We start from the raw sequence: 26571 nt of genomic DNA, 5'->3' as shown, positions 1-26571 counted from the left end.
TTGTGAAATACAGTAGAGGGTAAAAGAACAATGGCACATGCCTACTAATGGAAGGGTAAAATAGGAAATTCTTGAGTACTAATGATAAAATATTCATGTTGAGAGAAGGCCTTATACAGTATATAACCCATCTTCTAATTTTGTAGATGTTGGTAAGGATAGTTAACATATTTCTAATTACTAGGCAACGTACTAAGCATTTATCTTGGGCTCTCTCATGTAATCCCCAGAATAGTCCTCAATGTGTTTGTTATCTTCATTCTATAGATGATGAAAAGGAGGCTTAGAAAGGGGAAGTAACCAGTGACTTACAGCTTGCAAGTGGCAGAATTAAGTTTTCAACCCTAGGATTTTAACTTCCAGAATTTGGACTCTCTAGAGAAGGTAAATGACTTGCCCCAGATCCCAGGATTAAAGGAAGAGATCCAGCAGGCACTCAGAGTCCCAACATCCCTGCCTACCATACTCACAGCAACATTTTGTCCCCTGACATTGATGAAGATCATCTGGGTTATATTACTTTACAGGTATCTTACATGTATTAAAAAAAAAAAAAAACAGAAAAATATTCGTGTCCTCAAATGTTTGGAAGTCAGTGGTTTCTTCATGTTGAAAATAAATGCCTCCAATCCTGGGGGCTCACAGTATTACATGGATCATCAAGTTAGCACATGCACAGGGGGACATTTTGTGTTCAGACAGTTGCACCATGTTGGCCAAGCAGCACAGTCTCTCTGGTCTGGCCTTCAGTTTTCTTATTTGCAAAGCGAAAGGTTGCATTCATATCCTAAAATCTCTTTGGCTCTGGCAGTTCATGATTCAATGGTTTGCCTTAAAGTGTCTTAAGAAGGATGGGATATTTGCCCATGAATTCTGGGTTGAATTTTTCTTCAAAATACCTTCTCCTTTTCTCTTACAATGTGCCCTCCCCATCAGTCACTGGAGGAGTTATAACTGAAGCACAAAAGAGAGCTCCACGTTTCCTCACCACTCAACATTTAAATAAAATGAGAAAGATTTCTGACTTCTTTTCTTGAGGAAGCATGTAAGTTCATTAGTGATGGTTACATGCATGCATATAATTGACAATACAATCGGACTGACAGAGCTGAATAGCCCTTCCTTGTCAATGATTAGCTTAAGCCAAAGATCAAGATCAAAACAGAGGGTGCCCATTGACGAGTCCACCCCTGAGAACAAGAGGAAAGGTCACCGTCTTTGCAATGTGGGCTCACATGTTATAGCGTCTGTTGAAGGACATGGCACATTTAACAGCATCAGAGCATTCCTTATTAAACTTTAATTACCACGTGCCTTCTAATGCTGAAGAATGCCCACCTAAGGAGGGGTGATGAGCCGAGACAGGGACAGAGAGAACTCGCAGTCCTTAGTGAGCTTCCATGCAGCTGACTGCTCTTGGAAACGCCCGATTTATCTGCTGAGAAACATGCCAGCCCCTGGGAGCAATGACCAGGGTTTCAGCTTTAATGCCCAAAGTCTTAAAGCTGCGAGTACCATCAGGTTAATGACACCAGGGTTAAAGGGTACTATGACTATTTATCCATTGACCTAAAATCACCTCTATTTCAAGAGTCTTAGGAAACTTGACAAGGGAAAGCAAAAAGACACTAGTCACTCATCTCTCTCCAGTGGCCTGTTACATAAACAGGTACCAGTTGAGAGTGTATCTATAAAGGAAAAATTAAATGTGTGACCTTATTCAAGGAAGTGAATCATAAGAGATATTCCAGATAATTCAGCCCAGCAAAAACGTGTTCATTCTCATAAGTAAATACTTATTTTATTATTTTTCTCATTAAAATGTCTGGGTAAACAGTTGCCCAGGTGTTGTATCCTCTCTTTCCCCTAAACACATACAGTTGCGGAAACAGGATGGTAGGGGAGGAAGTCATACATCACCACACACCACACACAAGAAAGCATGATCAAGAGATGCGGGCGCCTGACCATATGCACAAGAGTACGACTCCTCTCAAACTTCTACACAGTGAAGGGAAATAAAACGGGTTAATTCTGTGCATACACCAATCAAGCACAGAAGCTTGCAGCTCATTCTGTTACTTGTCAGCTAACCCTGGCAGGATGGTAACAGGAATTTACTGTGAGGGATTATCTAGCTTGTCTATGATCTTGTTGCCTACCCTTGTGTGCATGGTCTTTGTTCCCTGGACATGTGGTTCGGCACACACACTTCCAGAATCAGTTCAGGATTTCAGCCTCCTCTGATTCCAAAAGGAGCATTCTGCCTGGTAGCCCAAGCCCTGGAATCCTTTCAAGTTCTACCCGCCAGCAGCCCTAGAGTGCAGTGGTTAACAAGATAGAATCCCCCAGAGTCAGGTGGACCAGGGTTCAAACCTAAATCTTTATGCCTCTAATCCTGTGTCCTTGTCTGTAAATCTGGGACTATAGCCATGTCATGGGGATGGTGCGAGGGTTAAATGAGATAACGGGTATCTCATGCTTTGTGTGGTGCTTAGAACACATTAATGCTAAGTAAGTGTCATCAATGTATTATTATCTGTACTATGAAAGCAAGGGTGTGCTGACTCACACCCTCAGAGGTTGGCTGGATTTAGCCTTTTCTCCCGGGAACATTCCTGATTTCCCAGAAGTGCTTTCAAGGATGTACTGAGTTTCCCAAAGTGCCCGGGAAACACTGGGGATGCGCGCCTCAGGTAGTATAAAGGCAACAAGTTGGAGCCTTACCCTATAGCTGTCCTCAGCCCTGGCTGGGGCCTGGCCTACAGGCAAGGCTGCTGTAGGCTGAGGCTCTTTGAATGTTTTGAATAAATAGGTCCCCAGGCTGGAGTCTGGAGGAAAAGACTTAAAAACAATTTTTCACAAGAAACTGAATAGTGTTTTCAGGCCAGCCTTGCTGTACGGGGCAAAAGCCCACTGTGCTGGCTCCACGAAATCTGGCTGCCTTGCACATACTTTAAAATGAGGTGCTTTTTCCCTCCTTTGCAGTGTTTCAGCCAGTTATTTGCCACTTCTCCCTGCGTCCTAGTTCTTATGTGGAAGGTGCCAGAGACCAGAGGTGCCCTGGCAATCTTGCGTTTCACAGTTCTAAGCTTTGGAATGAAGTCACCAATTCACTCTATCCAGACCACAGAGGACTTATTCCTTTGCTTTGCTGGAAATTGGAGTAAAATCTTCCCATCTGTCAATTTCAATGATCGGCAGTTGAGTTGAGAAGTCTTATTGGAGATCAGGTTAGATCATGTCAAGTCCACGTGGAAGAAAAGTACCAGGTGGACCATCAACAGCATTGCTTCAAGAGCATGCTTCTTAAATATATTTGATCTAAAAAATAATGAATAGTTATTACAAATGTATGCCCAGACATTTTCCAAAGGCTTATCCTTTGAAGAAGTCTTGGGGAGCTTCTGGTAATTGATTTAGGGAATCTCTTCATTCTGACACCTTGCAGGTCTGATAATGGCAGGGACCGTATTGTATTAATTTTGTAGGCCCAGGGCATAAACATAGTAGCATTAATCCATATGTAGGCTTAGAATATTTTTAAGAAGACGCAGAAGAGTGTCTTCCATAAAATCAAACTGAAAATTACAGCAAGCATGCAACTGACATTATTATTATCTACCTTAAACCCAAAGAATATAAGAGCGTCTCCCTTCAAACTAATAAGCAGTTTCTTCCAATTCAGCCTCTCCTCTCTCTCAGGAAGAAGACACGTTGAACATGTTCCCACTGCAGATCACTGGGGTCAAGATGCTAACCGGTGTGTGCTTCTGCAATAACCTTTCCAATTTGCTGGAGCAGTGCAAGATCAAACACAGGGTGCTCTCAGGCTTCGGTGTCAGGGAACACCGTGACACCTGGATTGCGAGTGGAGTTCATTCCTTCCCAGCAGACTCTGCATTTCAATGTCAGGGCTGGGCGCACCCCACTCAGAGGTGCCAAGGAGATAAGAAGTCCGAGAATGCTCAGCATGTTCCACCACAACCTGTCTGGCAAGGTGCTTGGTGAAGTCTGCCATTCAGGCGAAGGATCCCAGGCCCCCTGAGTAGCAAAGTGAACCTTGTGCTGTGTGCTCAGAGAGATGTTAATAAACAGCGCTGGGCAGAGCAGAGCCGAAAGGTGCCTTGGGGATGCCACCGCGAGAATGTGGCTGTCCCAGCCGCAAAGCCCTGTGAGGAGACACGGCGTAGCCCTGGCTGCCCTAAGAACCAGGCCTTTGACATTTTCAGAAAACCTGAGTGGTTGTCTGGAATAACTGAGGGAGCAGATGGAGGCGATATTTGGAAGCCCGCAGGTGGTTGCTATGGGTGGTGTTTAATAACGTAAGTGCTTTCCCCCTTCTCATTACCATCACTTATGCCAAGCCAAGAATTGGTCTCTGGTATCCTAAAAGGATGCTGTGGGGCGCTCCCATAGCAATATGCTCATGGCACGGTGCCAATTTAAGTGGACAAGATGACCATATAGAACAATGATCTGTCTATAGCACGGTGGTTTTTTTCTTATAGGGGCCTAAACAACCATCAGGGCACCTGAGGAAGTCCATCATACCCTCCATTCACATTTCATTATTGATATTTTGTTATGGGCCATCCCCCCTCAAATGGTCTCCAAACGAAATCAAAGGGAAAGAAAAAAACAAAAAAACATAGTAAAGGGACACTTAAACCCAGAAAGCACACCCAAATGCATTCTGCATTCGTTTAGCTGAGTGGGAACGACCTAAGGAAACAGCCATTCTCTTCCGTTCCTGGCTGGAAAGCCACGCCTATTCCTCAGGAGTTGTCTATGGCTCCACAGGTCATTCCTACCCCGCCCTCCTCCCAGGAATGTTGATCCCAGCTCAGTGGGGCTGAGTTTCCAGGGGGACAAACTACTCTAACACTGAACTGCTTGGGACGGGAATGAAAAGTCAGGTCTGAGGACAGTGTTTCTATGTAGACAGCTGTCTGGGGAAGCGGGCGCTGACTAGTGAAGGTGCAGGGAGCACAGACATCACACCAGCAACGAAGCAGGCAAAGCACCGCTAGCTGCAGACACAGGGACTGCTGGGGCGGGTGTGAAGCACAGGGTGGCAGCGGTGAGTGGGCTCTGGGCAGGGGCCCGCCCGGGGGTGCTGCTGCTCCAGATTCCAGAGCTCCAGAGCTCGCCCCGGGCAGGAGGGTGAGTGACTGAGTGTGCTGGGTGCGTGAAGAGAAATTTCAGGGGAAGCAGAAGAGAGAAGGTGCTTATAAATGTTAAAGAACACTGAATTCGGACTTGCCATTTGGAGAATCCCAAACCCACAATCTGGATAAAACATGAAAAGAAAAGAAAAAGCCGGGGATGTTAGTAGATTTTATTCAGATGTGTGGGTTTCCGGGAATGGTAAAATAATTCATTGATCGATTACCTGTCTTATTGTAAAATCTAGAAAGAAAGAGGATGATAAAAGTCTGCCACGACTCAAACAGCAGCTATGTTATGGGACGTATCGAATCCTAGGTGCACACAGGATACCACTGGATGAAAAGTTCCAGATGGCCCATGTAGTGTGAATCCCAATTTTGGTGGGGTCCAAATATTTCATGCTCTGCGATTCGCTTGCACTTTCCACGTAGAAAAGTCTCTTCCAATTTATTCCGAAAGGGTGTGCACTGAAATGAGTAATTTCTCAACTGCCCCAAGGCACACCTGAGAGGCCTATCAACACCATGGGCAATTTTCATCATCCTCTTGCAGTTCTAGAACAGTGTGGAAACCAGGAGAATAAGGTACCTGCTATGTGGACTGTTGACAGAGGGTCCAGGCTGTGAGAGACTACATTTGCCTCGTGGCTGTTTGCAATGAACAGGGGGTAAAGAAAGAAGAATGTTCAGTCCAGGCAAATAAAGACAAGCTACTGATGAAAATTAAACTAAAAATGCAGCAAAGGAAAAACAAATCAAACGAAATGATCGGTACCCATGATTAAGGAAACTGGCTTTTCTTTTGCGGAAGAAATGAGATAAATTGACATCGATGTTATTGGTCCTCGAAGGGACATAAATTGTGGTTGGGAAGTCCACACCACAGTGGGCAAATTTTCTCCTCCCACGTTTCATGGTAGAAACTAAAGTGGCCATATGCTAGGCAAGCATCTCTGTATACTTACAATAAAAATAAAGTTCAGCCCTGGCTCGTGTGGCTCAGTTGGGCGTCGTCCCACCCACCTAGTGACTGCTGGTTCAATTCCCGGTCAGGGCACAGGCCCACATTGCGGGATCAATCCCCAGTAGGGGACGTGCAGGAGGCAGCCAATCAATGTTTCTCTCTCTCTCCCTCTCCTTTCCTCCCTCTCTAAAATTAATAAAAACATATTTTTAAAAATAATCATAAAGTTCAATATACCATGCCACACCATATTTTTCATATCTTCTAGAACACCAAAATAGTACCAAAATTCTTGGTAGATAAAAAAATAGTAACAATGGTAATAGGAAATTGTTCTTCGTAAAGTGATGAAGACCCAACAAGTTAAAGACTCAAGTTACATAAAGACTAAAATTTGAATTGAAAAGCCAGTGTTCCTTCACATTCTTAAACTAGGATCTATGGGAAACTAGTGAATGTAGTACGAAAAAAAAAAAATCCTAAAGAAAGGTCATAACATTTATCAGCATAAAACTTAAGTGTTTATCACAACAAAAATTACAAATTAATGCTTCTAAAAACTAAGGACAATGGAATGATAATAAAAATGAATATAATCATAAAGCAGGACAAAAAAAAAATAACAAAAACAAGCTTCTAATTACACAGAGAAATCAAGGTATAGAGTGTAGCAGGGGCTGACTGTGCTTCTGTGTGCCAGTGCAGCAGCCCCCACAGGCCTTGTGGGTGAGTCACCCTAAGCTGTTGCCATTTGGGGGGCCGCACAGTCACTGAAAACCTTCAGGACCACTCAGGAGCTTCCTTGCTTGAGAGTCAACAGATCCTCCACTTATCTTATCCATTCCATGGCCTAACGGGCGCCTTCGCCCACCTCTGGCAGAGGCACCCTTTTTGGTGGAACCTGATTTTGTAGGTGGGCGGTGGCAGTGGTGGTTTGAAGGGAGGAGCCACCAAAGGGACCAGGGAACATCATTCTAGAGATGGCCCTTGGAGCAAGAAAAATCATGTGTCTCCCTGCACACCAACCCCACATGGAGTCCTGATTCTTTGGAAAAACAAAACCGCTCTTTTCCGTTCCTGAGCACAGGTGACGAGGGCACGTGGCAGGGTTGAGGAAACAGCACTTCACTGGATCACTGAGTGACACCCTCCTCTGTATGGGGATCCCTGCTTTGTTGGGGGGGAGACCCTGTGGACCCTGGGGGGTACAGATACTGTCACTCTCCAGTGTCCCTTCCCATGGGCCAACGACCAGCAGAAAGTTACCGTTCTCTGTCTGTTTGGGGTGCTTCTTCCTGACGTAGGACTCAGAGATCCCGAGGTGTCCAGTTCATCAGCAGAAGACCAGGAGGACAGATCCTACGTAGGAAATAGATTCTTTTGATGACTCCACGTCCCAGAGCCAGATGGCTCTGTAACACACAATGTGCTTCCTATCCCATCCCCATCCATCCCCCATTTAAATCAAGCCATTCATTCCTTGGGAAAAGTAGAATCCGACAACTACAAGAACATCGAGACCTAGATCTTCTAGTGTATTGGGCTTTCCTGGCTGTTTGTCCCTTTTGGAAAATACAGCTACAAGGTCATTCTTACTGTGGCACTTATAGATTTATTATGTCTCAGTGACATGGATATAAGTGAGTCTAAATGCAGGAGGGGAAGCAATCTGCCTTAGAGCTGCAGGTCACTCAGGCCAGAGAGACCAATTCATTTGAGTTAGAAACGAAAGTCTCCCAGGCGCCTTTGAGCATCAGAGAAAAAGTGTCGCTTCCAGCACTGCTGTTGCTTGCAGTAGACTGTTCTCTGACATTCTGAACGGAGGGCACAGTGCTTGTGTGTTCGTACAGTATTTCACAGCGGAATGAAGTTTTACCAGGCACCTCTGCAGCTGCAAATGCACTTCTCCAAACCAATGCCGCTCATGATGCGGCAGACCGAAGGAAAAAATAACACAATACATGCACACAGGACATTTTCTACGAATTAACTACTGTTCGTGTCAGGAGAATTCAACCTTTTAGGCTGAATCATATGCAAATAATTGGCTGTGGTGTATCACGGCTATGGTACAGAAAATACGTGAATTCTTAACTAAACAGGGTAAAATAAAAAGTCACAGTAGTGGTGGTGTGAGGTTAGCAGTGACAATTACAGGAGGTCTCCTGGGTGTGACAGAATCAAAAGCAGTGTATCCTATTATAAAAGTTTATAAGTCCTGCCTAGCTGGTGTGGCTCAGTGGTTGAGCATCAACTTATGAACCAGGAGGTCGCAGTTCGATTCCAGGTCAGTGCACATGCCTGGGTTGCTGGCTCGATCTCCAGTGTGGGGCGTGCAGGAGGCAGCCGATCAGTGATTGTCTCTCATTACTGATGTTTCTATCTCTCTCTCCCTCTCCCTTCCTCTCTGAAATCAATAAAAATAAAACAAAATTAAATATATATATATATATATATATATATATATATATATTTTTTTTTTTTTTTTAAAAAAGACTATAAGTCCCTTTCTTATTTTGAGACCGGACTTGCAGGAGCTGTGACAGTGAGTGGACACTCAAAGACATTCTGAAATGGACAAGGGTGATGCTTCCTTGATGCTCTGTAGGGAAGGCTACACAGTGCTGCCTGCTGAGCGCTTACCTGCTGACTGCTCGACATGTCCAGTAACTTCTCCAGCTCCTTGAGGTGACGACCGACCTCCTTCAAGAGCAGTTTGAGCCGATTTCCAATCACATGGACCTTTTCTTTGGCTTCTAAGCAGTCTGTGCCTTCAGCGTTCACCAGCAGCTGGCAAGACATGTCTTGCAGCGAGGCCACTTTGAGCTGGGATTCCAAGAGCTCCTGCCTTATTTGCTATGTATAGAGTAAGAAACATTTCTCTAAGGATGTCTGATCATTAGGGAAAGTCTCTACAGCGCAGAATGACATCACTTTAACTTACTGGGCACTTATGCCCGAGCCTCGGAATGCTGAGCTCACACAGGAAGGATAGAGCCGCTCATGGCATTTGGGAATCAGGGACCTGTGTTCTAATCTTACCTCTGCCAAAACCATTCCCTAAGACCCCTGAGCCCTTTGGATGTGAATTTTGCTTCTTTGGTTAAATGATGATATTATTTCTTGCCTAACCCACAGTAAGTATTCTTGGGTTCAACTTAGTAAATATAAGTGAAAGTACTTAAAACAGAAAGTATTATGCAAATGAGACATGATAGTCTTTTAAACAGAACAGTAAAACATTACCATAAATGTATCAGACCTCCAGTATGTCTAGATACACTCAGCTATCTGTTCAAGATTTAAAAAAAGATATGTGGTGATTTATCATTTACAACTTAAAGCCTGAGGTTCGAAGCCTAGTGGAAATGCAGTCGCATCACTATTTCCTCTTATATTTCTAAGACCTTTATGGTACTGAATTAGAAGCGACCAATTCTGCTGGTTAGGTTAGTGAGTGTTAAATGGTAAGAAATAACATCTAAAAAATGCAGGAAGCTACAGAATTCAACTCATTTTCTCCTAATGGGATGCAAATCTGCTTCTGTATCATCTGTGAAGTCACTTAAGTACGCTGTACAGTTCTTTGTATGAGAATCTACCCAGAAATTTTGCAAGTTTCCTTCAGAAGTTAGTGCTGAAAAAAGTTTCTCACTCCCTGAGAACTGGTATGCTTCCTTTTTGTCAGATAATGAAAATAAGTGAAGTCATCACGTTTCCCTTTTTCTCTTAACTTTCAGGAAACTTGATGTTAAGGTTAATGCAGAATTTGACGCACTTTCTAGTAATTCCTCTTACAAAGCCCTAATGCTATTTTAATAGTTGTAATGAATGTCCTTTTATTATACACCACCTCATATACTTTTGGGACATGGATGTAACAATAGAGTTTAAATGAAAAATAAGTGTAATTCACCAAAGACCTGCTTTAATAAAAACAAGTTACTTAAGATTAGAACAGCTAAGATTTCTACAATTGAGCCATGGCTTTAGAACCAGATTCTACAGCTAGTCGATGTGCTATTCTATGCACGTGTTTGCTTCACAAAAATTAACTTAGAGACTATAACTTAAAAGGTAAGAAATATAACCATTTATTTTCCTGCAAATGGAAGGGGCACTGCTAAAACAACCAGAGGCTGCGGCATTCACACATCTTACCGTCAGCTGCTTGTGCTGGTCCTGCAGTATTTCTGCACCGAGGTGAGGATCGATAGGAACAATTTCATTTTTCCTCCTGTCGATGTTCTCCAGCATGAGAAGCAAGCCATGACTCATCTCATGGAAATCCTGGGGAAAGTATAGAGCAGGAAATCATCTTGAATAATATAGTTTTCTTTCACACACCGCTTACATTTCTATTCTTTTTTTCTTTTTTACATTTCTATTCTTTACAACTGCTGCCGTTGGCAAAGACACGTTGGCTTTACGATCTTAGACACAACTCCTTTCTGAGCAAGGTGCTTGTGCTGTTGTAATTCTCGGAGCAGGTGATGAGGGCACATCAGAAGACAGTTTCTGAGCTCACATTCTTTCCAAAAGCAACTAATTTATTACTGAAGGGAAGATTCGGACATAAGGAAAATTGGTTCAAAATACAAAATACTTTAGAAATTTCTAGGGCTATTATGTAGTTTGGAAGGAAGCAGCTCTGCTCCCCTCTCATCTCCCTGAATTCAAATCTTCCCATCTTTTTAAGGCCTACATCCAATCCCTGTGTCCTTCATCCATCCATTTGTTCATTCATTTATTTCAGGTATAGTTCATGAGCATCACCGGGGTGAAACACACTGTACTAGGAGGGGCTGCAGGGGTGAAACCACAGCTTGGGTACCTGCTGTCAAGGAGCAGGCTTCACACCCTGAAAGGGCTTCCCTTCGTGTCCAGAATACAACCCAAGCTCCTGGCCAGGACCTACCAGGCCCTGTGTGATCTCATTCCTGATCACCTGCCTGATGGTTCTTGTCACTCCCGCCTCTCTGACTGCATTCTGATCACACTGGCCTCTTTCCTGTCCTTGGAGACACTAAGCCCTTTCCATTTGTTCTATCTCCTTCATGGATCCACCCTCCCAATGTCAGCTCAAAGATGCTTAGAACTTCCCTGAGCTCCCTCCCAAAGAGGCTTTTCTCAAGTCCTCTGATCAACATCTGGAAGCATCTTGGTGAACCATTGAATTGCATTTTTATTGTCTGTTTTCCCCAACAAGAGAGGCTGTGGTGTATCGTGACTGCTTAGTGCAATGCCTGTCAGACAGTGAAACTGGGCCAGTGTGTATTTGTAATGAATATTTGTAATGCTCACTTTGATGTTCAGAAACTGTCTTCCGATGTGCTCAGTAAATGTCTGATGAATGCGTGAATGCCATGAATGAGTAGAAGAAGGGGTGGTGGGGCCGAGATAACTTGTGGGAAGAGTCTCTTGTTAGCTGGACAGAAGGTGGGGTCTGGCTGCTCTGAACTGCTGTTCACGTGTACACATTCTCTACTCAAATAAAAAGTTTGGGCACAACGCGATCGCACTCAGATATTGACTCTGGGGAGCAACCGCATCCCTCTGGTGACCTTGGTAAACCAAGTCACAGACTCGGCACACGTGTGAGTGGGAGCACAGCCTGCCCAAAGCCCCGCGGACCTGACACTGCATCAGCGCGCCCTGGAGCAGGCCCCGCCACTCCTCCAGCAGGGAGCACACCCGGTCCCAGCGCGCGTTCATCTGGGACAGGCGGTCCTGCAGGGCCTGGCTCTCCTCGCCGCCCGTCTGCGTGAACTCGGAGCTGCACAGGTTGATGGAGAGGATGATGGCTTTGCGGTGATCCACGGCTTTCTGCAGCTCCTACAAAGAGGAAGGAGAACAACCAAACAAGGAAAATAACGATAAAAATATTTTAAAAAAATAGTCTAAGGCCTTTGGAAAGGCTTCACTCAAATAAAAAGATCCACGAATACAAACTGGGCCTTGACAGGACGTCCAGATAAGTTACAGTGAGTTCACACCACTGAGAACCGTGCTGCAGTTACAAGAGCTGGACTGGATGTACACTTGACAACATGAATAGATCTCAGTAAAATATGGGGCAGAGTGAAAGAGTCAGAAACAGAATGATATGTGCAACACAACAGTATGTGTGTAATTAAAATACACGCGCTCACACACAAATCTACTTTTTTTTGAATGAATATACAGGAACAAAGAATGCTCATTAAATATTTCAGAATGGTTGCTGTGGGTCTGAGGAATGAGAATTAAAAAACAGTCTGTGCGCGCGCATGTGTGTGTGTGTGTGTGTGTGTGTGTGTTGGGGGGGGCGGGGGGAAGGATACATATATAAAATTAAGAGGCATCTCGCAGGAAGCAACCATGACCCTATGCAATAAAATAAGGAATATGAGTAACTTGACCCCCCGGCATGGGATTTCAATAACAAAATGAAACAAAACCGGGCTCCAACCGTTCTGAGCAGCAGGAAATGCACTTTTTGTCCTAGTGTAACAATCCCATCTCAATAGACCAATGGTACTCAGAGTTCTGTGCATGAGAACAGAATGGGAAACTGGGTGAGAAAGCAGATTCCCGGGCCCTGGCCTCCAGCTGTTCCAACTCCATGGCACAGATAGTGGCTCCCGGGCTGAGGACACTGGCTACGTCACAGGCCACCTTCTGGTGATGGCGAGGAGCGTGAGTTGGGTATTTCATCAGCTGACCAATTTAGTTTGATCACACACACTCACACTCACACACATACACATACACACACACACACACACACACACACACACACACACACACACACCTGTGCCTGGATGCAACTGATTTTACTTTGCGCATTTCCTAAAAACCTAGAACGAAATTCCAAGAACTTGAGAGCATGATTATGTATTAATGGAATAGCGAGGCTGTTTAAACATGCCCAGATCAAGTTAGAGTGAGTGATCCTGCAAATCCCACCCACCCAGGCTACATTTTCTTAGAATTTCTCACTTTTCTGTGGTGTTTCCAACTTGTCTTAATTTTTCAATTTTCAATAGATTCTTAACAAACTGAATATATAGTCAACCACGGAGACAGTATAAGACGGAGGGATATTGTGGAAAGATAGTTGGTGATGCCACAGGTTTATCCTCAGAAAACAGATAGGATTCTGGGGGAGGGGTGCAGGCTGACTGTCAGGGTCTCACCCCTCCACCCTCATCTCACTTAGATCAGACTTGGACCAGCATTTGATCCATCACCTTTATAAGGAATTTGGTTTTAATGCAATGCCACCCTACGTTTTCCCGGAGGGAAACTCAAGGAATTTAAGTACTCTAGAAAAAAAAAATGCTTCTTATGCCCGGCTGGTGTGGCTCAGTGGTTGAGCATCGACCTATGAACCAGGAGGTCACGGTTCGATTCCTTTTCATTACACATGCCCGGCTTGTGGGCTTGATCCCCAGTGTGTGGAGTGCAGGAGGCAGCTGATCAATGATTCTCTCTCATCATTGATATTTCTATCTCTCTCTCCCTCTCCATTCCTCTCTGAAATCAATAAAAATATGTTTTAAAAATAAAAGAAAAAAATGCACGGTATAATCCAGGTGATGCAACCGCATCTCTCATCTGACCCGTCCTCCTTAAATTGATGGGCTGGGCAAGGCTCCTCTCAAAGAAGACGTTTGATCATCTGTGGGGAAGACACAACCACCACCAGAGCAAGCCACAAACACATCACTTCCAGATCCACAGCGTGTGCTGAAACCAGAGGCACACAAAAGCGGCGCGCCTAATCCTCCAGCCCAGGGAGCCTGGGCCCCTCCCTTCTGAGGAACAGCACACCTCGGTGCTCTCCAAGCCGAAAGACAGGACCCAAAGAGCTATCAGAACGGAACTGGGCCCTCACGCCACAGCGCGCTTACAGAGTCTGCAACACCAATGCATTTCAGTAGCCAGGCTGAGGAGGATTTCTAGGATCTGGAGATGGAGTGAAAGGAAGTGATCTTGGGTCCCGCACCCAGACAGGAAATGCCAGAAGTCCTGCTCACCCCAGAACGTCAAATGATTTCATTAGGTCTCCACACCCTCACACACATAAAGTCTTGGAGAAGATTTCTCTCCAGCTTTAGGTAGAGACTTGTGGGACCCTGGGAATATCTCATATTTCGATTCCCTTAAAAGAGGTGAAATAGGTCCTAGGGTACCTGGGTGGTTCAAAATTTTAATCATTTAAAAACACCAATTCATTAAATCATACATGATTATTTATATGGGGGCTATTTCCACAACGTGGTCCATCTTCCTGTCCTTCCAAACCTTCTCTATAAGCTCTGCTTAGGGAAGGGGGGTGAGCAGGAGGGGGGGAGCACAGAAGGTCCCTGTGACCTTCTGCTGACAATTTCCCTGCTGCTGCATCACAACAACACAGCTGGGCTCGTGGCGGCACCTGCTCAGGCCTCCCACGGGTCACTGTCTGGCTGCTCTGAGAAAGGCCAAGGGCAGCTCACCTTGAGCTTTTTGATTTGCAGCTCAATGGACTGGATGTCGGTGCTGAGCTCCAGGCGCCGGAGCCGCTCCAGCTCCTCCTCCGTCGCCCCCAGCCAGGTCCAGATGTTGTTCAGGTCAGAGCCGAACTGCTGCCACTTCTGGAGGTTCTGTTTCATCCGCAGCTCCTTGCTCAGGGCCTGCGCCTGGATGAGCTCCCACCGGTCAATCACACCTGCGAGACAGGATGTGCACACAATGGCAGGCATTCTCCTCCACCTGCTGGGTTTGGGGAAGGCTGGGAGCGTGCACTGGGCTGACTTTAATAGCAACAGAGAGAAAGGAATCCCCCGGCATGTCTGTTTCCGTCAGCTGTAAAGAATAGCATCACGGCTGTTCTTCCGATCTGCATTTTTAATGGTGACAGAGTAAAAAAACAAATAAAAAGAGCTACATGGGGTTTAACACTGCCAAGAGCTTTATGAAGTAATGAGCACCAGTGTGACCCAATTCAATTCTTGACATCCCTCTGCAAGAGAGCTCTGAGAGTATACATGTAAAATGCCTGACTAGCCCGGTCAGCTGGCTCAGTGGTTGAGCATTGACCTATGGGCCAGAAGATCACATTTTGATTCCCAGTCAGGGCACAAGCCCGGGTTGTGGGCTCGATTCCTAATAGGGGGCCTGCAGGAGGCAGACCATCAATGATTCTCTCTCATCATTGATGTTTCTCTTTCTCTCTCTCCCTCTCCCTTTCTCTCTGAAATCAATAAAAAAAAATTGCGGGAAGCTATCCATTGTCAAACACTATCATGAAAGTGCAACAGGGAACTCGGAAGGCTGATGAACCTTGAGCTTTTGCAAGGGCTAAAGCTATGCACCAATTGTTCTGTCGAGATCATGGTGACTCAAAGCAATTTCCTGACCTAATAGTCTCAAAGTAAATCTTTACTAATATTTACTAACTTTTGAGATAGTCTGTCTGCTACTGGATTGCCATGCCTAACTGAGGGGAAGATGTGTATCTAAAAATTGAATAAAAACTAACAGGTCCAGGGCTTCAGAGAGCTTCTCCACTACAGGGAAGTTTCCACCTGGTTCCCCCATGATTTCTAAATTCATATTTCTTGTCTAGTGTTTTCATTTGTGCATCGTCCCCTTCTTCAGATCCAGAACCCTAGCCATGCTGGTTGGGGCATCACAAAAATATTTAAAATATAAAATAAAAAGTGCCTGACTAGTGACAGTAGGGACAGTGCACTGAAGTGGAGGGGACACGGATGCATTTCACCTCCCTCTCTGCCACAGGAGGTCACTGGGACACGGAGACAAGCTCTCAGGATGGAAATGTGTAGACGGAGGTAAGCGACACTTGTGTGCAACAACGTGCTTCCGAGCCTTCCACGCCCCTCCCTTGCCCTGAGCGGCACTCACTCACCGGCCGTCTGGGCTTCAGTGCTGTTCAGGTTCACGAAGCCGGGGAAGTTCTCCTCTTCCTCCTTCAGCTGGTGCTCCAGCCTCCTCACCGAGTCGATGCTGCCGCTGCACTCCGCCAGCAGTTTCATCTGTTTGGACCCAGAAAATAGGCCCCGTCACCAGGCTCTCACTTTCCCACGAGTGCAAGGGCTTCTGGGGAAATGTCTTTGAGGTTCCTCAGAAGGCACAGCGGCTGTGCCACTCTGCTAAACAAGGCCAAGTTCAAAAGCATGCTTCTTAAACATGTGACACCTCCATGCACACATAAAGCAAGGCTCAAAGATATACTTTGCATATGTGCTTTTGCATGGGAAGTCCTCAAAACATTTTTGAAATTAAGTTTATAAATCCAGACAGACTAGGCCCTGCTCGGGTAGCTCAGCTGATTGGAGCGTTGTCTCGATACGCCAAGGTTGTGGGTTTGACTCTCTGTAAGGGCACATACAGGAAGCAGCCAGTGAATGCTTATAGAAGTGGAACGGCAGACACATGTTTCTCTTTCCTTTCCTCCCTTGCTTCTTCCCTCCCTGCTCTCTCTTTAAAAATCAATAAATTAAAAAAAAATAACAAAGACAGATTAAACCCATCTTGGGTTTAAACTCGGAGCCCTTCGCTGGTATTACATTACATAATTTCTGGCAAGTTGCTCCCTCTTTCTTAAACTGAAAAGTGGAAACAACAATATTACCACAAATCTCAAAGGGACATTTTTTTGCATTAGGTAATTAAAATACTTAAAAGCATAAAGCAAGATTAAAACCAGCTGCTTCATGAGAAACTGGAACCATTGCTTTATAGGTATTAAGGGAATAAAGTCTAATATCAAAGGAGAAGCTCCCAACTCCATGCTTAGTAGCATGGCATTCGAAGATTAAAGGAACACGTCATTTCAAGGCATGCCTGCTCTACTGACCATAAAGTCACCTTTTAAAGCCTGTAACGAATCACATTGCTATTACGTGACTTTGATTGCTTTTGACTGAGGTTGACTATGATCTCAGTGATGTCAGCACTGACCTCAGGGAACTATATTATATTTTGCAAAAAGAGGTTTCACTCTAATAGAAGTCGGTGTAATAGGCCAGATTGGACAGGAAGTGAACTCATGATTGGCCACTCTTCTGTAATTGTGGGGATGTGAACATCAGCATATACAACTAGAATGGTTCTCTTCTCTGATTTCAAAGAGCAGTCTGTGTGACTTTGGAAAATTACCATTTCTTTCCTGCCCTAGCCAGTTTTGCTCAGTGGATAGAGCATCAGCCCACAGATTGAAGGGTTTGATTCAGGTCAAAGGCATATACCTCAGTTGCAGGCTCGATCCCTGGCCTTGGTCGGGAAGCAACCAATCATTGTGTCTTTCTCACATCAGTTGTTTCTCTCTGTCTCTCCCCCTCCCTTCCACTCTGTCTAAAAATCAATGGAAAAAATATCCTCGGGTGAGGATTAACAACAACAAAAAATATTTCTTTCCTTTTACTCGGCAGTCTCTGGGGTGGGAAAAGAAGGTATGAAGCATGGATGAGATTTCCTTTCAGACTCTCTTGCTTGAATATGTGTAGAAAAACAGGTAGTTCTCTGGGAAAAATAATTTGGTCAGTAACTTGAACAGAGCAAATAAAGTCATTATATACTTTCCTAAGAGCTTTAAAAAAAAAGGAGCAGTAATATATACACTCTCTTGCTATCCTTTCCACAATTCCTGGTTAGAATTGTTTTCTCCAGAATGAACATACTAAAAACAGAAGACAAACACATTCCCAAGGCCATCCAGTGAATCAATAAGCCCAAGAAAAGAACTTAAAAAATTCCTTGTTAGTAATCTATTAGCTAAAATCTGTTGCTCCAAGGATCACCATGGTCCAAACACGATTAGCTGAATTTGGAAAAATGCCTAATCACTTTCGGGAGCCAAAGCATTCTGTTACTTTCAATTAAACGGATCTCATGAATTTCTCCGTGTAAAGGAACAGGCTGGCCGTTGCAGTAGGCTAGTGGGCCTGCCATGGTCCAGCTAGACGCAACAGGTAACCTGCTGCTAACAGGGCTTTGTTTTGCACACCCACGCTTGAGTTCAAGGGCAGCGTGGTGTTTGGAGAGCTCATAAAGCCTTCGTGCCCCAGACAAATTGTCCTCTGTCACACAACTGTGACTTCCAGGTACCTGTCCGCAGCCAGGAGGTCAGGATACTCACGTAGCCGCGGTAGCTGGCATCCAGCTCTGGTCCTGTGGGAGTTTTGCTGCGGATGATATCTTCTGTTTCCTGCATCCGAAGGCGGCTGTCGTCCAAGGCTTTGCCCAGTTGTCGGATCTGTGACTCTAAGGCACTGGGATCCCCTGCAGGGTCAACCATAAGAGTTTTTACAAGCTTTGCAAGCGTGACCTTCAAGAAGTTTAAGAAATTATTGCAGTTAAAGCTGTATAGACACAGCATGGGTGAGGGCAATTATAAGGCAAGTTTAGTACTGACGTGCTGGTGAGCTAGGGGTTTAAAGGACCAGACTGATGAAAGTGCTTCACTAAGAGTCCGAGCTGCCTGGGTCCTGCAAAGGGCTCTGCAGTGGGTTCTATCAGCCCCTGCGCCTGCCCCTTTCACAGTGGATCCCCTGAAAATCTGCACACTGATCTGGGGAAGGCCTTTCTAAAAACCTCGTCTGCTCCCCAATAACTGCAAGGCAGCTACTTGTCATGCTCCGTCTGCAGTCACTTCTGAAGCAGAAGACGACACGGCCTCTCATTTTCCTTTCTGTATCTCAGCAGAAGACAGTGCCCCTCACGTGCCAGGTGGCCGCGTCATTCACTTAAGGCAGGACTTCAAGTTAGCCAAGAAAAGACTCGCTCAAGATAGGTACGTATGGAAACAGCAAAGGAGCAATGACTTGCTTTTGTTTAAAACTTGAATCAAAAGCAGGAGAAAGCTAAGACTTTAGCATTTCCCTCTCGGCTTGCTCTTCCTCACAGCCTAGAACTCCCGGCTCAGTCTCCTTGCAGAGATGCAATACCTCTTAGCAAAATTATTTGCATGCATGTGGGCATGCATGTGTGTGTGCACGCGGCGGTGTGCTTGCATGTGAGTATTGCAGTCTTTAACTGGAACAAGAACATGGATTATCAGAGTGAAGCCAGCACAGGGTGAAAGCAGAACAGATATCAGTAAGCCTTCTGACTTTTTGTTTAAAGGTCTTCTAACTACACCTGGAAGAGGTCTTGCTGGGAACCAGGCTGTCATCATCTCAGCAATGGTACTTTGCTTCCTGTCCTTCTGTTTTTAAAAATTTAAGTGTGAACTAATAACCCAGCTATTCATTACCACATCACTGTGTTCCAACCCTATACTCCACCCTCCTCCAAATTACTGACCCTGAACTACATCCAGTTTGTCTAGTGCTGTGGTTGGCAAACTGCGGCTCGCGAGCCACATGCGGCTCTTTGGCCTCTTGAGTGTGGCTCTTCCACAAAATACCGACTTCTGTGCATGGGCCACGAAGTTTCAATTGCACTGTATGTGTGCGCCCACACGGGGTATTTTGTGGTATTTTGTAAAGAGCCACACTCAAGGGGCCAAAGAGCTGCATGTGGCTCGCAAGCCGCAGTTTGCCACCCACTGGTATAGTGCATTGTTAAGCAAAACTGGTTTCATGTTTCTTTCTTTCATTTTTCTTGTTCCAGGAATCCTTCTGTCCTGAAAGAAAAATCTACGTCTTAAGGCACTGTGGAATACAACTTTCATTTCAAAGTATTTATAGGTGGTCAGACTTACTAAATAACATTGACACAGAGCTGAACATCTGGTCTCAGTCCTTGTCTAATGTGTGACCCCTGAGATCGGGAGGATGAGCGGCAGCCCAAGGTCACCCATGCAGGCTGGTGGTTCAACCAGAGCCTGAGCCCTGACCCTCCAGTCAGAGGGAGGTGGGCGACCCATCAAAGCCACAAAGTCAGGGCTGCTACAACCCCACAGGGCGCCGGGCACACATGCTGAAGGCCAGGGCTTCCGTCCCCTGTTCTCTGTTCCTGATGGGCATTGCAGGTGTGCACCTCACGAGGCTGATCACCACTGAGCAGGCGAGAAGTTACTGCACTTGGCTATTCAGATCTTACTCTTGGTGTTGCTTAACCTCGTTTGTTTTTGTTCTCGTGGTACAGCAGTCAGAAGAGAAGATTCTGCCTTAACATGCTTGTGCCACAGAGCCGAGAGAGGGACAGGCAGTGCTGAGAGGGGCCTGTGACAGGTGAGGGCGGGAGGCTGCCTTGGCTGGGCGTGCCTACCAGAAGTATTTCTGATGGCACTTTCTGTGAGTTTTACATAGGCCTCGGGGCTTTCGGGGATCATGACATCTGCGAAAAGAGCACAGTCTAAGTTGACAGGTAAGTTCTGGAAACATCGATTCCCTTGTGGCAGGAAAACAACTTTCCTGGGGAAAAAAGGAAGTTAGTTCTGTAGACAGATAGCTCCTGGACACGTTTTCTTGAAGTGAATCCTAGTGAGGGCTCTCACTCGCTGGTTGAGAGTGTTTTATGAGACAGGCACTGTGTCCAGCAGTCATGTAACCTCACAGCAACCCTACAGTGAATGGGAGAGTCATTCCCATTTTATGGATGAGAAAATTGATGCCCAGAGGAATTAAGTTACTTATCAAAGTCTCAAAAGCTACTAAAGAAATTTCAACCCAGAGACTCAGATTCCAGAACAGTGCTGAAAGAGGCCAATGGACATAACGTGAACAGCACGTGTAATTTCTAACAGCCAGGTTCAAAAAGTAGTAAGAAATAGATGAAAATAACGTTAATACTTTATTTTACTAAATCAATACATCTAAATTATAGCATGGAATCAACATGTTCATGTTTAATATTCTTTCTTTGTGTAAGCCTTTGAACTTCATGTATTCATGGAAGTGTGGCTGACACAGCAAAGCTCAACAGCGGTCACATTTCAGTGTTCAACCATCAGCGCTCCAGTGGCTACATACTGAACAGCGCTGCTTTCCATGCCAAATGCCTAACTATTAGACGATACCATAAAGACAAAACAGAAATGAGAGAAATCACATCTTTCACTAAGGTACTCAAGCCAGAAAATCGCCTCAATCCCAATTCTGTCAGCCATCAGTTATGGAGGAAACTGCTTATGATTTGTCACATCTCTTCCCTTCTCTCTATTTCCCAGTGCTGCTCTTTTAGTTCAGGCCACCATCCCATCTCTGTCCTGGATTAGAAAACGTTTCCATTTGGATTCTCTTCCTCCCAATGCACTTCCCTCCATCTAGTACTTTCAAGACAGGTTCTTTGAAAATATGCATCTGATCACATTGCTTCCCTCCTTAGGCCCCTGCTGTGGCTCCCTATTACCTTCTGGATAAAAGCCAAACACCTTTCCATGTGAATAGGCTACGTCATGACCAGGTCCTGGTTGGCCTTTTCACCTCCTTTGTCCACTCTATGCTTACCAATCTACAGCCTTGTCACTGTGAACAAACCTCAGTGCCCAGCAGTACTGCGGCTACTCAGAAAGCTGGGCTGGGTGCCCTCTGCTTTCCTCCTCTGAACATTGCTGCATCCACCTTACCAACTTCTCCTCATCCTTCCGGGCTCAGCTCAAGGTCCCTTCCCTAAAGCCATTCCTCAAAGCTCCGGGTTAGGTGTCCCCTGGTTGTGCTTCTGTACCTGCCCATGCACGTTAGATCCTGGTGCCAAACACGTCCTACTTATTGTCCGTGTTCCACACTTGAGTGTAAGAAAAGGAACTGGGTGTTCCCAGGGTTTAGCAAAGCACTTGCCACATTGTAAGACCCTAGGTATATGTGGGATAAATCAATGGCCATGCCAACTTTTGTATTTGATGGTCACACGGATATCCAATGTTCCCTTATGTACACTTTCCCTTCATGGGAGAAGGAAGAAGATGGGTCTGCTGAGTTACATGTTTCCAGTACAATATCCACTCCCTTTTACTTCCTTTTAAGCTTGTATATAGGAAGCACTTTTTCCTACCTGATAAGCCAACAGCTCCCCTGAGGTAGAAATCTTTGTCTTCCTGATCCTCTTCATCCTCAGAGGGCAGAGTTCTGGACACGGCAGACTCCAGGTCACGACTGAGGTCATAGTCATGGTCCCACTCCAGGGGGATGGAGTCCACACTGGCAGGGGTGTCTCGTCCTGACCGCTCGCTCCGGAGGGGCTGGGCGAGGGAGAGGGAGGGGTTGGAGGAAGGCTGGGGGGACAGCACGCTGTCCGCGGAGGTGTCATGCCAGCGGAGGTCTGAGAGAGCTGCCGAGTCCTCCAGCTCCAGCTCCCGGTCAGAGAGGTCGTGCTCATCGTCTGGGAGCTAGAAAGGCAGTCAAGCCAACTCCGTTACCGCAGCAACCAGGGGATCCCTCCTCACGTCTTGTCCTGCCTCTCACCAAAGCTCAGAGTTCACGCTTGTCGGGGTCACATTCCTACCTCAGTGGGGATACTTTTAAACTTCCTATCACCAAATAACAAGAATCTTGTGCTCACTTTTAAAAATGTCTTATAAATTAATCTAACAAAGCCTCAGTTTAATCAGCACTAAAATGGAAATAATATTAAAAGCTACTGCCCAGCTGGTGTGGCTCAGTGGATTGAGTGTCATCCCATGGACCAAGAGATCCTAGGTTTGATTCCCAGTCAGGGCACATGCCCAGAATGCGGGCTCAATCCCCAGTAGGGGGCGTGCAGGAGGCAGCTGATCAATGTTTCTCTCTCATTGATGTTTCTACCTCTCTCTCCCTCTCCCTCTCTATCTAAAAATCAATAAAAATGTATTTTAAAACAAACAAAAACTACTTCAAAGAATCAGTGTAAGATTAAATAAGATAATGTAAATAAAGGCAAGTTAGTACTATTCATACAACACACCACAAACATAGTGGCACATGTCAGAAACAGAAGGAAATCACTGTTAAAATTGTAGCTGGTCCATTTTAAACTGATATCCCAGGCACAAAATATAGTTAACACAGAAGGTTCCGAATATTCTGGTAATAGCATCTCGACACTGAGATGTGATTATGGCAGCAATTAGGGGAATGGAAGAGAAAAAAATTCCACAAAACAACCTCATCAATAGAGCAACTATTTACATTGTTCACGTTCATCTCCTTTCTTCTAGAAGCTTATTTATCTTCCATAGATGATATGTGCCAAGTACTCTTCTAAGCTATCTATCTATCTAGCATCTATTTATCAATCATCTAGCCATCCTCATTTCATGCCCCAAACAATCCTTTCTACACGGTAGGTACTGTTATTAAACTAGTTTCACAGTTGAGGAAACTGAGGCAAGATACGTGAAGTAAGTTGCCGAAGGTTACGCAGCCAACACGTCAGAGCTGAAACTGGAACCCAGGCATTCTGGATCCAGTGCCTGGGCCCTTAGCCACAGTACAACACTACCGAACCCCACATCACGATTTCTCTTTAGATTTGACGACAGTGAAGACTGGTGTTACACACAGGCAGGCGGATCAGCTTCTTGTGGTATCTCTCCACGCGCCCGAAGACCTCCTGGCAGTAGCGCCGCAGCTCGTCCAGCTCCTCCTCGATGATCGCCGCGTCCAAGGGCTCGCTCTTCTCAATCAGCTGCTCTCCTTGGGCAATGATCTGCTCGATCTTGTTGTGGTTCAGTGAAATTTCCTGCTGGAAGGCCTAGGGAGCAACGCCCCACGTGATTGTCATTGCTCACATTGACATGGAATAATAAGCTACGTCTTTAGAAAAACCACGTGGGGAATACTGAACTTACCCTATACAATGACAAGCCACGAGGCTTTTACTTTATAAAGTAAAACATAAACATTTTAAGTCAGAACATGAGTTGGAAATGGAATCACTGAAATTCCATGACCAGAAGCGTGCCTTTGGCTACTCCAATCTACTACCATGGACAGGGTGGGCAGAAAATCAGAGGAGAAAACATTCAAACCCACCATGAATCCATAGCACTGGTTATTCCTGATGACAATCAACTGTAACCATTACAGTGCCAATGAAAGAAATATAGCACTTTAAAGAAATATATTGAATATTTTAATTTTAGATTTCTTGATCGTACATCAGACATGACTAAGAGAAACCAAGCCAATGACAATATCACCAATTCTACTCAGATGATTTTTGCTGTTTTGGGACATAAGCGGGAAAGATGAAAATGATTTGAAAAATAAGTAATTCTGGAGAATCATTTAGACTCACTTTACATGGTTCAGAAGAGTTAAGCTACTTGGTATAAGTGTCAGGGGATACATTTTAATTCACAAGAATAAACTCTGGAATAGTCAAAACTGTCCAATAATGAAGACTGCAAGGGGAGAATAGAGGGCCATAATGAGTTCTATGTCCCTGCCAGACTCCAAAAAGAAAAGCTCAATTACCACTTGGAGTAAATGCCCTGCCAAAGGTTTTAAATATTGATTTGCCTGTGAGACAACTTGGGAAAGTCAGGGTGGGAGGGATGGAAAGAGGGGTTGGGCAAAATACCAGGCTTAACTATTTTATGATTTTTTTTCATCCTAATATATGTTTAAGAGCAACTTTCTGTTTTATAATAATAACCTAAGGTTATAGCCATCATGATTTTATGTAGTTGTTAAATCTGTTTAACTATCTTGGGAAGAAAATTTCATAAGATGCCTTGCAAATTATTCAAATTGTTAAATACATTTCCACTTAGAGAATCCTTTTATCTAATGTAGTGGATGTCCCTTCTGTTTAAAATTTTAACTAGCCATTGTCGTTGAATTATATAGTGAAGTATGTAAAATATGTTTAAAATTAACTTGGCATCTATGAGTGTAGAATATGTGGAATGAAATTCTAATATGAGAAAGTTGTAATTCTCTGAAACATAGAGGTCAAATAAACTATTTGAAGGTGCCAGAAACAAACCAGGAAAACACAAAAACACACACACACACACAAAACTAATCAGGAAAAAAGATTCCCAACACTGTGGCTATCAAGTTAATAAATAAAAGTAATATGTTAATGGTAGGTATCTCTGGGTAGTGCTCTATATTTCATTTTTAATATCCTTTTCATTCAAAAAAATTTTTTTTCAATCAATAAGAACTAATTTCTTGGTCTTATAGAAGATCTTATGAATTTGACCCCAAAGGCAAGTGGAGTAAAGGCAAAAATAAATGAATGGGACTATATCAAACTGAAAAGCTTTTGGACAGCAAAACAAACCAAGAACAAAACAAAAAAGCAATCAACTGAATAGAAGATATTTACAAACAACAGCTCTGACAAGGCGCTAATATCCAAAATATATAAAGAACTCATACAACCCAATACCAAGCAAACACACAATCCAATTAAAAAATGCACAGAGGACTTGAACAGACACTTCTCCCAAGAGGACATATAAATGACTAATAGATGTATGAAAAGATGCTCAACTTCACTAGCCATTAGGAAAATGCATATCAAAAATACAATGAGATACCACCTCACACATGTTACAATGGCTATTTTCAACAAGACAAGTAAACGTAAGCTTTGGACAGGCTGTGGAGAAAAAGGAACCCTCATTCACTGCTGGTGGGGATGTAAGCTGGTACAACCACTATAGAAAACAGTATGGAGGTTCCTCAAAAAATTATGAACAGAGTTACCATATGACCCAGCAACCCCACTTCTGGGTATCTACCAGAAACATTTATTCACAAAGATATATGCATCCCTTTGTTCACTGCAGAATTATTTATGGTGGCCAAATCATAGAAATAACCAGAGTGCCCTTCGATAGATGAATGGATAAAAAGGATGCGGTGCATATACACAATACAATACTACTCAGCCATAAGAAAAGATGAAATACTACCATTTGCAACAACATGGATGAGCCTTGAGAGTATCATGCTAAGTGAAATAAGTCAGACAGAAAAAGTCAAGAAACATATGCTTTCACTCATAGGTGGGATATAAAAGTGAAAGCAACAAATGAACAAACAAGAGAAACAAACACACAAAAACTCACACAGACAACAGTATGGTGGTTACCACAGGGAAGAGGGGTGGGGTAAAGGGTAAAGAGGGTCAAATATATGTTGATAAAAAATGATGTGACTTTGGATGTTGGGCAACATGAAGATCACGTATCCTAGAAATGTACACTTAAAACCTCTATAATCTTATTAACCAATGTCACCCCCAAAAATTAAAAAAAAAGAAAACTGAAAAAAGTTACTATTTTTTTCACCAAAGGATCTGCACATCTCTTCCCCTTCAGCCTAACCCATGTGGCTCAATGGTTGAGCATTGACCTATGAACCAGCTATCACATGCCCGGGTTGCAGGCTCAATCCCCAATGTGGGGTGTGCAGGAGGCAGCTGATCAGTGATTCTCTCTCATCATTGATATTTCTCTCTCTCCCCCCCTCTCCCTTCCTCTCTGAAATCAATAAAAATATATTTTAAAACGATCTTCCCCTTCGACTTTCTTCACACTGATAAGCTGAAGAATCACTAATCTAT

The 26571-nt window shown here is 44.3% G+C and overlaps 1 protein-coding gene across 14 annotated transcripts in view; it reads right to left on the bottom strand.

The window, feature by feature from the left end:
- SYNE1 (spectrin repeat containing nuclear envelope protein 1) overlaps positions 1–26571 on the bottom strand; it is a 387376-nt gene that overhangs the window by 2606 nt on the left and 358199 nt on the right. For 7 of the 14 annotated variants that reach the window (XM_036316912.1, XM_036316911.1, XM_036316913.1 and 4 more), the window contains 11 exons: positions 23548–23739; positions 22063–22396; positions 20338–20406; positions 18263–18405; positions 16031–16157; positions 14616–14827; positions 11770–11970; positions 10297–10425; positions 8779–8991; positions 7402–7494; positions 5761–5819 (listed from right to left, as the gene is read on the bottom strand). In XM_036316912.1, coding sequence (XP_036172805.1) covers positions 5761–5819; positions 7402–7494; positions 8779–8991; positions 10297–10425; positions 11770–11970; positions 14616–14827; positions 16031–16157; positions 18263–18405; positions 20338–20406; positions 22063–22396; positions 23548–23739 — 1772 coding nt within the window. The other 7 variants (XM_036316915.1, XM_036316914.1, XM_036316920.1 and 4 more) reach the window with 7 other exon arrangements.

The sequence above is a fragment of the Myotis myotis genome, unplaced genomic scaffold, assembly GCF_014108235.1.
Source record: "Myotis myotis isolate mMyoMyo1 unplaced genomic scaffold, mMyoMyo1.p scaffold_m19_p_7, whole genome shotgun sequence".
Taxonomy (NCBI): Eukaryota; Metazoa; Chordata; class Mammalia; order Chiroptera; family Vespertilionidae; genus Myotis; species Myotis myotis.
Note: the sequence above shows the minus strand (reverse complement) of the source record. Positions and strands in the feature narration are given on the sequence as shown.